The following is a 14,080-nucleotide window of genomic DNA, read 5'->3' as shown; positions in this document are numbered from 1 at the left end:
GCCTCAATGTGTTTGTTTGGTTTTGGGTTTTTTCTTGCAGAGGGTGACTTGGAAGCCATGAGAATGGGAGGCAGCTCAGTGCAGCCATAACCCTTGGGAAGTTCTGCTCGAGCTCTTGTCCTGAGGAGGGACAGCTGCAAAGACAGCAGGGTCATACAGGTGTCTGTCTGTCCCTCTGGTTCTCACACAACACATGCTGCTAATCAGCCTCTCCAAGCTGACAGGACTTTTACCCCTTTGCTGAATTGAATGGCTTTAAACACCACCTCAGTCAGTGGCTCCAGGGCCTCCTGCTGTGTTTCCATCCCTGGAATGGCTCCTCCAGGGCTAAGGTCTGGTAAGAGCTAAGCACAGATAAACCTGCACCCACCCTGTCACCCCTCTGGGCCTGTCTCAGACACTTCATGATCTTCTCAGCTGGTCAGGTACCCAGAAAGAGGGAAAAATGTGCCTGGTGGCCATGCCTGAGTGGATGTGGGATGGTCCTGGGGATTAGTGCTGCCTCATTAGCATCCCAGGTGGGCCCACGGAGCTGCCAGGGGTGGGTTTGTGCTGTGGGATAACTCCCAGCTGGGAGCAGGCTGCTGCACTGGCTGGGTGTGTGGCAAGAGCAGAGGAGCCCGTGGCTTCCCTGTGGGATATTGCCATGAGTTTGCTTTTCCCAGACAAGATTTACAGCCTGGGGGGAGCAGAGGAAATCTCCATGGCTGTGACAGGAATCTGCTTGCTGCCGGGTTCTGCAGCACATGCAGCCTCAGGAACACAAATGGGAACATTCCCTGGGCTGAGGAGTGGCTGGGCAGCGGGCACACGTGGGGTTTGGCCCCTCACGGTGTCTGTGGCTGCTGCCAGCGTTTGCTGACGCTGACAGAATCGCTGCGCTGGCTCCACCACACCACATACAGCACAGGCCAGGCTCCATGCTGGGACAAAATGGCTTGGGCAGGTTATTTCCCAATAACTTAATATTAAACAAGACCCCCCCATGGCTTCTGCTCCCCTTGCCCCTGCCCAGGGCAGCTGCAGGCTGGCAGTGGCCGGGCTCATCACAGCCTGGCGCTTTTGCACCCCAGATGCAGACGAAACAAGGATGCCAACCCCAATTCTGGGGTCACTCTGCCTTTGGTGGCACCAAGGTTGGGGACAAGCAAGGCCACCACTGTGCAGGGCAGTAATGCACAGCCACTGCCTGGCTTGATGGACACGCTGGGTAATAAAAAACCTCTGTTAAAGCCGGGATGAAAAGCAGCAGCCACGGTGCTGGTGCTTTCAGAGAGCACATTTGGGGCCGAGCGCTCAGCCCTGGAGATGTTTATAGCACTTTAGGTCTGTTTGTGAGGTTGGAGCCTTTCCAAAAAAAAAAAGAAAGCGGGGGTGGGGGTAGGGGGGAGGAGAGAAAGACATATATTATTGTTTATAATCTGCTTTATTCAGCCAAACCTTTCCCCAGCAGCCTTGCGGATTGCTGTTAAATCCCTTGGTGCCTTTAACTACCGATACAGAAAGTGGTTAATGTGCATTCGCCCTAAGCTTGGCATCTACTCCAGGAAATCACTTTAATTGAGAAGCATTAAATGTTAAAATGATTAAAATATAGAAAGCCAACACACCGGTGCCCGTGGAGGGGCTGGGACCCCTCTGCCCCTCCTGCCTGGCACGGCCCTTCCATGTCACCTGTGCCCGCCGAGCGCTGCGGTGGCACAGCCAGGCACCCACTGTCACTGCTGCAAGGTGGCAGGAAAGCCGTGCCACCTTGGGGTGCCATGTGGCAGCCAGGGAGATTCCCACCCCAAACCTCTCTGTGCCAGCAAAAATCCAGGACACGATGACCCGTGCCACTTGTTCCATCACCCAGGGATGTCAGTGCCACCATGCAGACACGACCCTGGCAATCCTGACCCCAAACAGCCAGCGGTGCCGGAGCAGGCAATGCCAGTGGTGAGCACTGCCCTCCCGCTGAGGAAGAAAATCCCAAAGACAGAAAATCCCAAAGACAGCAGCTGCTAAAAAGCATCCCGAGTTTATTTGCCAACGCTTTCCCTCATGGCGAGGGGGTGACTGTACACATCTCATGCCAACACAGTAGAGGCAGGGTACAAAAGCAACGCCCTGGGCCCGAATCCGGGGGCAATTTGGGGGGATCATTTCTCCCCCAAGACATGGCAATAAATAAGGTTTTATTCTTTAAAATTTTTTATTATTATTATTATTCTTTTCATTGGGTTTTATTTTTTTTTCCTTTTTATTCCCCCAGGAAACAAGACTCTCACTTTCTGGAACTGTACAAAATTTACACAGCGAGGGGAGGAGGCATTTGGCCTTGCTGAAGGGGGATGGGAGCAGCAGGCACAGCTCTGCCCTGTCCCCCTCTCCACCAGGGCCGGCAAGGCCGGGAGCTTGGCACAAAGCAGCACCCAAGGCTGGGGAGGGGGGAGGCACATGGAGGCAGCTGGGGCAGCTCCTGCAGCACCAAGGCACCCAGCTGGGGGGGCAAGGAAGGACAAGGACAGACCAGTGATGTGCTTTCTCGTGTGGATCAGCTCTTTTTTCTTTTTTTTTTTTTTTTTTTTTTTTTAATTCTTTTTTTTGCCTCTGCTTCTGAAGCCTCCACACCGCTGGAAGGAGCCGACTAACTGGATCCACCCCCAGCCCTACCTGAAGGGCAGCCTGGGATCATCAGCTTCACCCCAGAGACAGGGAGGGTGGCAGGGCCCCCATGGCCAGGGCATCCCTGTGGGGCTGGGGCAGAGCTGGGCACCCTGGGCAGAGAGTGTGGAGCTGGATCTTATCCTTGGGGCTGAGGGTAGGGGGTGTGGCTGTGCTGGGGGAGATGGGCATGTGGGTTTTGAGCAAGGGCTAGTGCTGAGTGAGCCTGGCCAGGAGCAGACCCCATGGGGCTTGTGGGATGTGCCAAAGCCGCCGGAATCCTTCCTGGCTGCCTGCACTCACCCTTCGGTACCATCAGACCCAGGGCACCAAAGGAGGAGGGTGACCCCTACCAGGAGCACCTCACAGCCCAATTGCCTCCCCTTCCCACCACGCAGGTGCTTATACAGCTGACGAAATTCCCTTTCCCCTGTTTGGGAGGAATTTTTTTGCAACGGCCTCAGAGCAAAGGTTGCCCACCTCTCCCATCCATCCCTCCAGTGGCTGCTCTGCAGGTGCCAGCCCCAGGCATCCCGGCTGGCCCTGCCATGGCACAGCTTGGCCAGGGGGCATCCCGGGCTGGAGGCTTTTTTTTCATTCCTTCCCCTCGCGTGACCATGGTACAAAGCAGCGATGCTCCTGCGTGCCCGGGGATAAATCACGGCCCAGCGCTAGGCCAGGAGCAGGCAGGATCGCCCCTGGGCGGCGGGGCAATGGCCCCGGCAAAATAAACCCTTCTACAATATAGACTTCTCTTTCTGCGGAGGCTCCGGGCAGCGCCGAGCTGCTTTTCAACACCGTATCGAAAAATAACTCTTGAGAATAGCAGCGGTGCTCGGCAGGGGCTGCGGGGCCGGCGCGGGAGCCGGGATGGACTCTGCCACCCCTGAGTGTTCTTCTTTCCCTCCCGCCGGCCCCGCCGAGCCCCGTGCGCCGCCACCTCTCTTGTGCTTACAGCCAAAGGCATCCGTGCCCCCCGCCCGAGCACAGCCCCCCTGCCATCGCCAGTGCCGTCCCCCCTCCCTCCAGCCCTCCAGGGCCGTTCCCATGGGATCTCCTGGAAAGGTCAACGCCGGCGGGTGCCCTCAGTGCTGCGCTTGCTGGGGGGAGCGCGGGGGCCGGGGCGGGGGCGAGCAGCGCTTAGAAGGGGGGGTGATCCATGTCGTCCAGCCAGGAGGCCGGGCTGGTGGGAAAGTCTGGGTACCCGACGCTGCTCCCCGTGGAGATGTCGGAGGTGGGGCCCCCCCCGGCCATGGCCCGCAGCGTCTGACTCACCCCCTGCGCCCCGTGGGCCACCAGCCCCAGGCTGCCGTCCACGGCGTAGTCCAGCCCGTTCAGCAAGGGCGGGTGGGCCGGCAGGGACGAGATGGAGGACGGCGACTGCGGGAGGCCGTAGGGGCTGCCGTCCCGCAAGTCCTGGTACGTCTGTCCCGTGCCCTCCATGGAGAAGCCGCCGTTCAGCAACTGTCCGCCCGCCACGTCCCCCACGGAGCCGTAAACCCTGTTGTTGTGGCCGAGCTCGGAGAGGATCTGGTCTTCTGCCGGGGACAGGAGGCAGAGCGGAGGCGGGGGGTCAGCGCGGGGAGCGGCCCCGCAGCCCCCCGGCCCCGCTCGGCCGCCGCGCTCACCGCGGAAGCTGAGCTCGCTGTCGCTGACGCCGCAGTCCTCGGCCGAGCTCTCCTTCTCCAGCTTCCCTCCCCCGCGGCTCCGCTTCACGCTCTTGTAGAACTGCCCCCAGCGATGCCGCCCCGCGTCCTTCTTCAGCCGCTTCTCCTTGGCCCGCCGGTTCTGGAACCACACCTGGAGCGGGCAGTGGGGACATCGGTGGCACCGCGGCACCCCGCCACCTTGGCAGGCGTGCATGGCAGCACCCCTGTAATCCAGCGCCTCTGCAGCCCAGCGCTCCAGCATCCTGGCACCCCTTACATCCCAGCACTCCTACATCCATCCCAGCACCCTGGCACACCGACACCTAAACCCCCATGCACCCCTAAACCCAGCATCCCTAAACCCTGCAAACCTGCATGCCAACACTCGTGTCCCCCAGCTCCCACACCCCGCTGCAACCCAGCAGCCCATCACCGCTGCAGCCCAGCTTCCAGGCGCCCCGATACCCCTGTGACCCCCGCATCCCCTAAGCCCAGCCCCCCAGAGGGAGCCCTTCTCTCGGGGCAGGGTGGAGAGGGGCACCCGCGGCCTCACCTGCACGACCCTCATGTCAAGCCCCGTCTCGGAGGAGAGCTGCTCCCGCACGTGGCGGGCGGGCTTGGGGGAGTTTTTGTAGGCGTTCTTCAGCGTTTCCAGCTGCTTGGCCGTGATCGTGGTCCGGGGCCGCTTCGCGCCCGCCTCGGAGTCATCTGCAAGCGAAGGAGCCGGTACCAGCCCCGAGCAGCAGCGCACCGCGGGGAATATCTCCCCAAAACCGGCTGTCCCGGAGCGCGCAGCCCAGCGGGTGCAGAGCCACGGCCGCCCCGTGCCTGCCGCGCCCCCCGCAGCCCTTTCGGGGCGCCTACCGTTCTGCTTGGCGGTCTCGTAGTCCTCCTTGCAGACCAGCCGCCCGTCCTCCATCAGGTAGAACTCGTCGCCCGTGGCCAGCTGCCGGCTGCAGATGATGCAGGCGAAGCAGTGCAGGTGGTACACGAAGTCCTGGGCTTTGCGGACCACCTGGGTCGGGGGGATGCCCTGCTGGCACGCCGTGCATTTGGTCCCGAAACGCCTGCGAGGAGAAGCGGGCGACCCTGAGCCCCCCGGCGAGGTGGGATTTGCCGGGATGGGGAGCAGGAGACGGGGCAGAGTTTAAACCAGCGATCAACCTTATTATGCATGACACTTCACACGGCGGGGGTTTATCTTCCTCAGAGTGAGACCGGCCTAATGGAGCCGAGGAAGGTTTGATTTTAATGATTCTTTTAACTAATGCTTATAGGCTGCCTGATTTTTCCCCTGCAAGGACAGTACATATTTCATCCACATTAATACCAAATAAATTAATTACGCCGCCCCGCTGGCATGATGAATCCCAGATTAATGCAGAATGATGGGGCTCTTACACCATAAGGCTGGCCTGGCAGGGGCGTGGGGTGGGCTGGGCTGCTGTGGGGCACGAGCAAAGCTGCCAGCACGGCTGCAGAGAGTGTGCAAGGGCCGTGGCAGAAGTGTGGCAGCAGCGTGCCAGGTGGGGGTGAGAATGGGAAAAGAAGTGTGGAAGGAGCACGGTGCAAGGAGTGAAAGGGAGCAGCGCGAAAAAAATGTGCAAGGATGGTACAGGAACGCTGCAGGGAGCGGGGGAGGTTCATGCAGTCAATGTGAGTGTGCCAGAATGGTGCAGAAAGCGTGCAAGAAGGGAATTCGCTGAATGAAGGGTGATCCGTGCCATGAGGAGGAAGTCAAAAGTCAGTGGACGTTCCACCGGTGTTTTCGGTAACAGATACTGTGGGACCGAGCTGGGGCAGATCCCCACCTCCCACTGGCACCACAGGGCTCTGCGAGGTCTCCCCTGCTGCCCAGAGCATCCCAGACCCACGCTGGTGCTGCAGCAGCCCAGGTGACAAAGCTTCAGGATAAATCTGTCCCGGTCTGCTTCGAAGGAGCAGGAACAGGAACACCCCATCCCTTTGGCCCAGCCCCGAGGCTGCGGGGCAGTGGCACTTGAGTGCCCAGGGGGTGCAGCCACTCCAGGCACCTCTGGCTGTCCCCTGAGGCCTGAACAGCCCCCAGCCGTGCAAAATCACCCATGACTGCTCATCCCCTCCAGAAATCCAGGGCACAACCACCACAGCTGGGTCTCTGAGACTGTCCCTGAGCCACGCAGGTGCCACCCAGGGATGGGTGGCAGGTACTGGGCATGAGCGGTGCCAGCACGATTTTGGGGTGCTGGAAGCAGAAGGTGAGAAGGAAAAACCTGGTTTGTCTCATTTTCTGGACTTGTATCCTAAAGGGAGAGTCCCTGGACATCTGCTGGGGAGACCTCTGCTCTCCTGGAGTCAGATGGGAGGGAAGGGGGAAAGTGGGAGAGGGGTGGAGAGGAGGTGGACAAGAGAGAGGGAGGGAGGGATGAAGGAAGGATAGAGTGGAGGATAAAGGGAGGGATGCAGGGAGGGTGGGAATGGATGGAAGGAGGAAAGCAGGCGTGAGAGAGGGATAGGATGGACAGAGGATGCTTTTCTGCTCCCAAGGCTGAGCTGGTGCCCACTCTGCAGCCCCCATCCCCTGCCCAGTCACCTCCTCTCACAGAACACTGTAAAAGCCATTTTAACAACTGTCCCCACACCCCGGGGTGCTTCCACATCATCTGGGGACAGAGGACCCAGGGCAGAGCCAAGGAACAAGAGCTGCAATTCGGGGCAAGGGGAAAAAAAAAACCAAAAGACAAAAAAAATTTCAAAAATCGATCTGATCCTTTCCAAAGCAGCTCATGCATTGCCAAGTGCCTCTGAAGCTGGGCTGGAATCCTCACGTCCCCTGCAGGTTCCGTACCCCGAGATCAATGAGCGGTTAAGGAAAGGTGAGGTGCGAGCGCCGAGCTGCTATTGATTGGCACCAAATAATCCAGGCAGGACCTCATCTGAGAAAGTCGCTGATCTTTCAACTCCAATTAACATTGATTACCCGCACCTTTTGGGCGACTATTTAAATGACTCGGAGATTAATAGGCTGGAAAATATCAGAAGTGAAGTGTTATTACCCAGGCTGGAGTGGCCGCTTTGACCGTCTCCGGGAAGGAGAAATCCAAGCTGCATCTTTGGTCCTGATGCCTGATGAGGATCTAGGAGAGCCTGGGGATGGGAAGGCAGGGAAGTCCTGTCTAGGGACTAATCGTAATGGCTTTAGGATTGTGGTCGGGGTGGTGGGGACAGCCCGTGTGGAGGAGGTGGCTTTAGTCCCCGAGGGGCAGCAGCTGCTGCATCCAGGCAGTGAAAGGCACCCCCCGGCCAGGAACCAACCCCCAGCAAAAAACCTTCTCTATCCCTTGGGAAAACTCCCAAAATTCACCGGCAGCCAGGGACCAGAGCATCCTAAAGGCAAAGTCCATTTTTAATGGGGAACGGGTTGTCCTGTCTCGTGGGAGCAGGGAAATGCCAAGGCTGGGGCATCGCACAGCTCAGAGGCAGCTGCCAAGGCAATCAAATGAGGTTTTCACGCTAATGAGAGCAAAAAAAGGATTAAAAAAAAAAAAAAAAACCAAACAACCAAGCAAAAAAAAGAAGAAAATTTTTAAAAGGAAGAAGTATTTTTAAAAGGAAAAAATATATTAAAAATACACAAAAGGAAAAATATCAAGAAAAAGGAAAAATATCTTTTTTTAAAAAAAGGGAAAAGGTATAGAATGAAAAATATTTTAAAAATTAAAAAAATAAGGAATAGATAGAAAGCGAGGAAGATGAAAAAGGGGAAATAATTTTTAAAAAGGAAAAAAAAAAATTAAAAAAAAAAAAAAAAAAAAGGAAAAGGTGAAGGGAGAGAAAAAGCATCAGCAAATCCCGAAGAGGAGAGGGAGGCACTCGGGAGGAGAGGCAGCGCTGTCGGTGCCTTGGGCGGGTTTCTCCTGCCCTCTAGCTCCGAGCGGGGCCGGGGCCACCGGAACGGCCGCAGGATGTCACCCCCGGGGCAGGGACAGGAACACCGGGCAGACCTGGGGCTCTCCCACGCTTAAATCCCAACAACCAGCATCCACTCGGCAGCAGCTGCACAGCACCGCCATCCCCTTTATTCCCACAACAACAAGCTGCAGGAAGATTTTGGAGAAATTACGCTCAAAATTGGGCTGCGCTCTCGCTCCGCGGGCAGGGAGGTGCTGCTTTTGGGGTACTCACTTGAAGAAATCCTCCTTGCAGTAGACGCTGCCGGCCCGGGAGAAGCAGCGCTCGGCCAGCTGCATCTGGCAGTCGGCGCACTTGAGGCAGGAGCTGTGCCAGTGCCGGTCCAGGACCTTGAGGATGAACTTGTCCAGGATGTGCTGGTTGCAGCCGGCGCACTGGGGGATCTCTGCCCGGGGAGGGGAGGATGGAGAGAAGAGCAGCGTCAGCCCCCGCGGGGCTCCCAGAACCTGAGGAGATGCCGCCCCTCAAATCCCCGCTGTCCCGGAGCATCTCCCGCTGCAAACCTTTGCCAAAAGCCGCCGGGACAGCCGAGCCCCGGCTGGATGGGGCAAACACACGCGCGGTGCTTCCCCTTCCCGCACCCCGACCTTCAGGCCGTGTTTTCCTCCCTGCCACGCGTTTTCCCTGCCCGCCTCTCCCTCCCTCTGGAATGGCACAAGCACCAAGCAGGGACACCGCTTGTTGCCCCCCACTGAGTCACACATATGGAAGCAGATGGATTTGGGGGAGGAAAAAAAAAAAAAGAAAAAGGAAAAATATTTTAAAAGAAAAATATTCAAACAAACAAGCAAACAAACAAACAAACAAACAAAAAAAAAACCAAACAACCAAGCAAAAAAAAGAAGAAAATTTTTAAAAGGAAGAAGTATTTTTAAAAGGAAAAAATATATTAAAAATACACAAAAGGAAAAATATCAAGAAAAAGGAAAAATATCTTTTTTTAAAAAAAGGGAAAAGGTATAGAATGAAAAATATTTTAAAAATTAAAAAAATAAGGAATAGATAGAAAGCGAGGAAGATGAAAAAGGGGAAATAATTTTTAAAAGGAAAAATATTTAAGAAGAAAAAAATTACAACAGAAAAAATGTTTTTTAAAAAGGAAAAGGAAGGAAAGATTCAAAAATGAAACAGGTAAAAGGAGAAAATTAAGCAGAAACAAAAAAAAAAGAAAAGCAAAAAGAGGATAAACAAAAAAACGTGAGAGAAAAGAGGAAATTAATGGTACAAGGGAGGAAAAGAGAAAAAAGGAAAAGGGGGGCAAGGAGAGAAAGGGGAAAGGAAGAAAAGGGAGGGAGAAAGGGAAAGAAAGAGGAAGGAAAGGAATTTTAAAAGGAAAAGAAAAGAAGGGTGGGGGGAAGAGGAACGAACGGGCAAAGGAGGAAATAAAAGGGGGGGAAGGAGGAAAAGAGCACAGGAAAATCTCATATTGTTACAGCCTCGAACAACATTATTTCCAAATCCTTTGGGGTCCTGCCACGTACCTGACGGGAAGCAGCTGCTCCCATCCCTGCCCAGGCTGGGCAGCAGCAACCCCAGCGCCCCCCGGACCCCGGCCACTGCTTCTGCCCCATTAACCGCACCATAAGTGCAAAAACAATAATTCTACGGCTTCTAGAGGTCCCTCTTTCCCTTCCTGGTTTGGGAACACCTGGGCGCTTCTCTGCCCTCCCTCCAGCACCAGCCACCATTTCCACGCTGGGTTTGCGGGACGCGTTTGGGAGCGGCGCGGACGCCGCTGGCACCGGCGGTGGCACCGGCCCCGGGAATTCCTCCTGGGTGGTTTCACGAACGCGTGTGCCTCTCCAGGAAACACGTTCTGTGTCTAAATGGTTATTTATGTAAACACGTGTGTGTTTGCATGCACCCGTCCCACACTCTCACAAAGCCAACAAAGAGATTTCCCCTTCCTAAAAGCAGCGGCGCAGCTCCGTTTCTACCAGCAAACGGCTGCAGCCGAGAACAGGATATCTCCCTTCAAATTTCCAAAGAAAACTAATTTTTTTTTTAAGAGGAGACCGATTTTCCCTCCAATTTCTCTGTAGATGCACGGCACCAACCCCACGCGCAGGTGCCTGTGTGCAATGATGCCTGTGTGCACACACGGGGATGATAATTAATAATAATAATAAAAATAAAATAATATCAACAATAACAAAAGGGGGAACTGCCGGAGGAACCAGGAGATGTCCCTCTGGTTTGCAGAGAGAAAATATCTCAAATTCAAGCCCTGCACCCTGCTCTGTGCTTTGCCACAGAGGCAGCTGCCTCCCTGCCTCGCGTTTATTGCTCTCGTTTTACCTGAATTATTTTATAGGACAGAATAAAGTTGATGGGTACAACTGGTACGTCAGGAACGAGGCGCTCCCGGGCTGTGTTTGCCCAGCAGCATTCCCTGGCTGTGTGCACAGGGTGGTTTGGATGGTCCTCGGGGGGGGACACAGCGGCGGGGTCCCCCTCTCCGCCGGGGACCACCCGGGCGATGCAGCAGCCTCGGTGCCAGCCTCTCTCCGGGGCAGGGGGGAACTTTGGGGCCATGTGCCCGGGAGGGATTTGGCCGTATCCCTTGAAAGCCCGTGGGCAGAGCCGCAATCCCGCAATCCCCTCCTCCCCACGCACGGGGACCCGAGCGACGGCCTGGCCCCCGCCGCTGCCGTGATTTATTAGCGGCGGGTCCATCTCCCCATTCCCCTCTCCCTGCCGACGGGAGAAATTAGAGAAATATCGATTGAAACGAAACAAACCGGCCGGCGGCCTCGGTGATCCCCAGCCCGCAAAAGCCGCCCGGAAGGGAGCGGGGGAGGCAGGGGCAGCGCCGGGGGATGCGCTCCCCGCCGGGCACCAAGAGCCCCGGGGCCGCGTCCGGCTCTGCCCGGGGCAGGGACGGGCCCGCGGGCGCTGCGGGATCGCTGTCCGGGAGCGCGGGGGAAGCGGAGCTCAGAGGGGCCGGGCCGCCGGTACCGGAGCCGGCACCGAGCCCGAGGAAAGCGCCAGTGCGGGGATTCCTTCAAAAGTCTTGCTGCGGGGAGGAAACCTCATTCCTTCGCATGCAAAAACCTTCCAATTCATTTCTCTGCTGCGGGCAAACGACTTTCTCGGCGGCGATTAATCACTCCCCCCGCTCCAGCCCCTTGGCCGGAGCCTGCCGGCAGCCGGGCACTGTTCCCGCAGGCTTTGGCACAAGTTTTGACTCCGGTGAGATTTGCAAAACAATATTCATAAATAATATTCGGAATTTTATTTTTAACAATCCCGTCTGCAAGGCTAAGCAAGGCCTGTCGGGGGGGTGGTGGGGGGAGAGGCAGCTCGGCTCCCCAAAATCCTGCAGAAAAAGATGCTGTAGGACACAGCCACTGCTAAAATAAAGAAACTGGAGGCTAAAGAGAGAGGAAAAACTGTGATTTAATAGCGATTAAAAATTAAAATGTCACGGATTTTCCTCTCACACGCGATGAAATACCGAGGTGCTGCTGGGGGCCGGGGGCAGATCCTGGCTCCTTCTTGGGAAGGGGTTCCCTGCCCAGGGAGAATTTCCTTTGGCTCGGAGGGGGCCGTGTTCTGTGGCACTGAGGCAGGATCGGGCCCCAAATCCGTCACGACATGAAAGCAGGTGGCTGGGAGCTGGCAGCGGCCGCAGGGCTCAGGCTGGGGCAGCGGGAAAACCACAGGATGATGATTTCCAGCAGCCCAGCCTCCTCTATTTTCTTTCTGCTATTTTTTTTTTCATAAATAAGTATAATAATAATAATTATTATTAATAATAATACCGTTACTAGGTATACAAATATCAATATTTGTAGTAATAATAACAGTTGTAATAATAATAGTTGTAATTGTAATAGTAATATCTCGTTGGATTATTTTCTGCTAATTCTTGATATCCATCAGTCAGTACAGGAATGACAATGTCATGGACAGGGAGTTTGGTGGCCCCGAGGAGGGCCAGATCAGGGAGCTGTTCTGGGGCAATGCAGGTCCACGGTGGCTTGGGCACCTCATTTTTCTCTTAAATCAAGAGATTCCGAGGCCACAGACGTGGCCCAGCGATCCGGAACCGGCGGCGTGACTCGGGATACGGTGCTGGGACAGACCCTGCGTGTCCCCGTCCCTGTCCCTGCACCGGCTCTGTGCTCCTGACCGCGATTTTCCTTCCCCTCTGCTGCGGTGGAATTGGCTAAGCGGGCCAGCCTGTTTAACCCCCCCGCAGCTCGGCAGAGGGACCGAACCGGGCCGTAACGGCGACAGGTTCCCCGAAGAGCCGCGGCAAGAGAGGCACCACCGAAAATCCCCCGGCAAACGAATCCCAGCGGCCCGGGGCCCGGAACGGCGCGGGGGCTCCGCGGGGCAGCGGCCGCAGGTGCGGAATCCTGTCCCGGAGCGGACCCCCCGTGCCCCCCGACCCCGGCCGGGCTGTCCCGCGCCTCGGGCCCGTCCCGCCCCTCCTCCACCGCCGCCCGAGGTCCCCCCCTCAACTATCTGTGGGGGGGCCGAGCAGCGCCCTGATGGCCCCGGTGGGGTCCCCCCACGCCGGGAGCGCGGCGACGCTCCGGTCTCGGGAACGGTTTGCGAGCGGGGAGAAATAATAACGATAATAAAAATAACAACAATAATAACAACAACAGCAGCAATACCCGCGCAGGTGGCCGCCCGCCGAGGCCCCCCCGACCGCACCGGGGCACGGCCGACCCCCGCCGGGATCCACAGGGGACATCCACAGCGCCCGCGGGATCCCCTGCAAGAACGACAGGGCTGACAGCCCCTGTGCTCACCCCCAGCCCGGCTCCAGCATCCCCCCTCGGCGTGCACCATCCCCGGGGGCTCCATCCAGCCGGGCGTGCCCCCCACGCGTGCCTGTGCGCGCCCCACGGACGCGCTACCTGTGGCTGCAGGGCTGCCCACACCCCAATGGACACGCACGGGATTTTTGGATAGACGCGGGTGCGGCGGCATCGCTCCGGGGCCGCGCGGTGCCCAGCAGGGCTCGCCATCCCGGTACCCGCACCACGGCCCTGGGCCGCTTCCCACCGCCGCCTGTCGCGATAAACGATACAAGCGGGGTGTCGTGCCATGCGGGTCGGCGATGCGCGGGGCCGGGCGGGGGCCGGGGCCGTACTCACACTCACACTCACACTCGCACTCACACTCACACATTCACACACTCACTCACACACGCACAGCCGGAGCAGCGCCGTCCTCCCCGTCGGGGCCGGGCCCGCACCGCTCCGCCGCCCGCCCGCCCCGGGGCACCGCTCTCCCTCCCGCACCCTCCGCATTTTCGCGTCCGTGAACGGCGCTGGGGAAAATAAACGGGAAGTGCGGAACGGGGAGCGAACGGGAGCGGAGGCACCTGCCCACCCGCAGGGCGCTGCCCCGCCGGCCCGGGGCCGCCTTTGCGGCAGGGAGCGAAGGAGGGAGAAGAGAAAAGCGTCCTTACGTTGCACCGGCACACCGAGGATCTCGGGAAGCCCCTTGACAGCCCCTTCGGCAGCGAGCGCAGAGCTTTGCATCATTTTATTGGCCCGGGGGGCGGCGGAGGGGAGAGAAGAGGGGCGGGAGAGCCGCGGGCCGGGCCGGCGGAGCCCGGCGGCGGGAGGTGCCGTGTCCCGGTGCCGTGTCCCGGTGCCGCGTCCCGGTGCCGGTGCCCGCCGGTGCCGCCCGCCTCCCATTCATTCCCCTGCGGGGAGCGCGCCTGACGTCACCGCCCGCAGGGGGGCGGGGGCGGGACGGGCCCCCTGCAGCCAATCAGCGCCCGCTCCGCGCCGCCGGGGGCGGGGCCTGGAGCTGGGAGGCGGGGCTTGTGCTGCGAGGGCGGGGCCTGCAGGGAAGGGGCGGGGCCG

General features: G+C 58.0%; 1 protein-coding gene across 1 annotated transcript; it reads right to left on the bottom strand.

Moving 5' to 3' along the window:
- Window positions 1-3,786: 3,786 nt before the first annotated feature.
- LHX4 (LIM homeobox 4) lies at window positions 3,787-13,753 on the bottom strand. The gene is made up of 6 exons (XM_041479053.1): window positions 13,678-13,753; window positions 8,460-8,631; window positions 5,160-5,362; window positions 4,849-5,003; window positions 4,275-4,446; window positions 3,787-4,184 (listed from the first exon to the last, which is right to left on the bottom strand). Exons 1-6 carry the CDS (start codon window positions 13,751-13,753, stop codon window positions 3,787-3,789), a joined length of 1,176 nt encoding a protein of 391 aa, XP_041334987.1.
- Window positions 13,754-14,080: the final 327 nt, after the last annotated feature.

The sequence above is a fragment of the Pyrgilauda ruficollis genome, unplaced genomic scaffold (genome assembly GCF_017590135.1).
Source record: "Pyrgilauda ruficollis isolate IOZ18807 unplaced genomic scaffold, ASM1759013v1 scaffold47, whole genome shotgun sequence".
Lineage (NCBI taxonomy): Eukaryota > Metazoa > Chordata > Aves > Passeriformes > Passeridae > Pyrgilauda > Pyrgilauda ruficollis.
The sequence above is the reverse complement of the archived record's forward strand: the minus strand, read 5'-3'. Positions and strand labels throughout refer to the sequence as shown.

Coding starts and splice junctions, on each gene's coding strand:
- LHX4 (XM_041479053.1), bottom strand. CDS start 13,753: ATGATGCAAAGCTCTGCGCTCGCTGCCGAAGGGGCTGTCAAGGGGCTT. Junction 8,632..13,677: donor CCTCGGTGTGCCGGTGCAAC/GTAAGGACGCTT, acceptor CTCCCCGGGCAG/AGATCCCCCAGTGCGCCGGC. Junction 5,004..5,159: donor CGAGACCGCCAAGCAGAACG/GTAGGCGCCCCG, acceptor CTTCGCTTGCAG/ATGACTCCGAGGCGGGCGCG.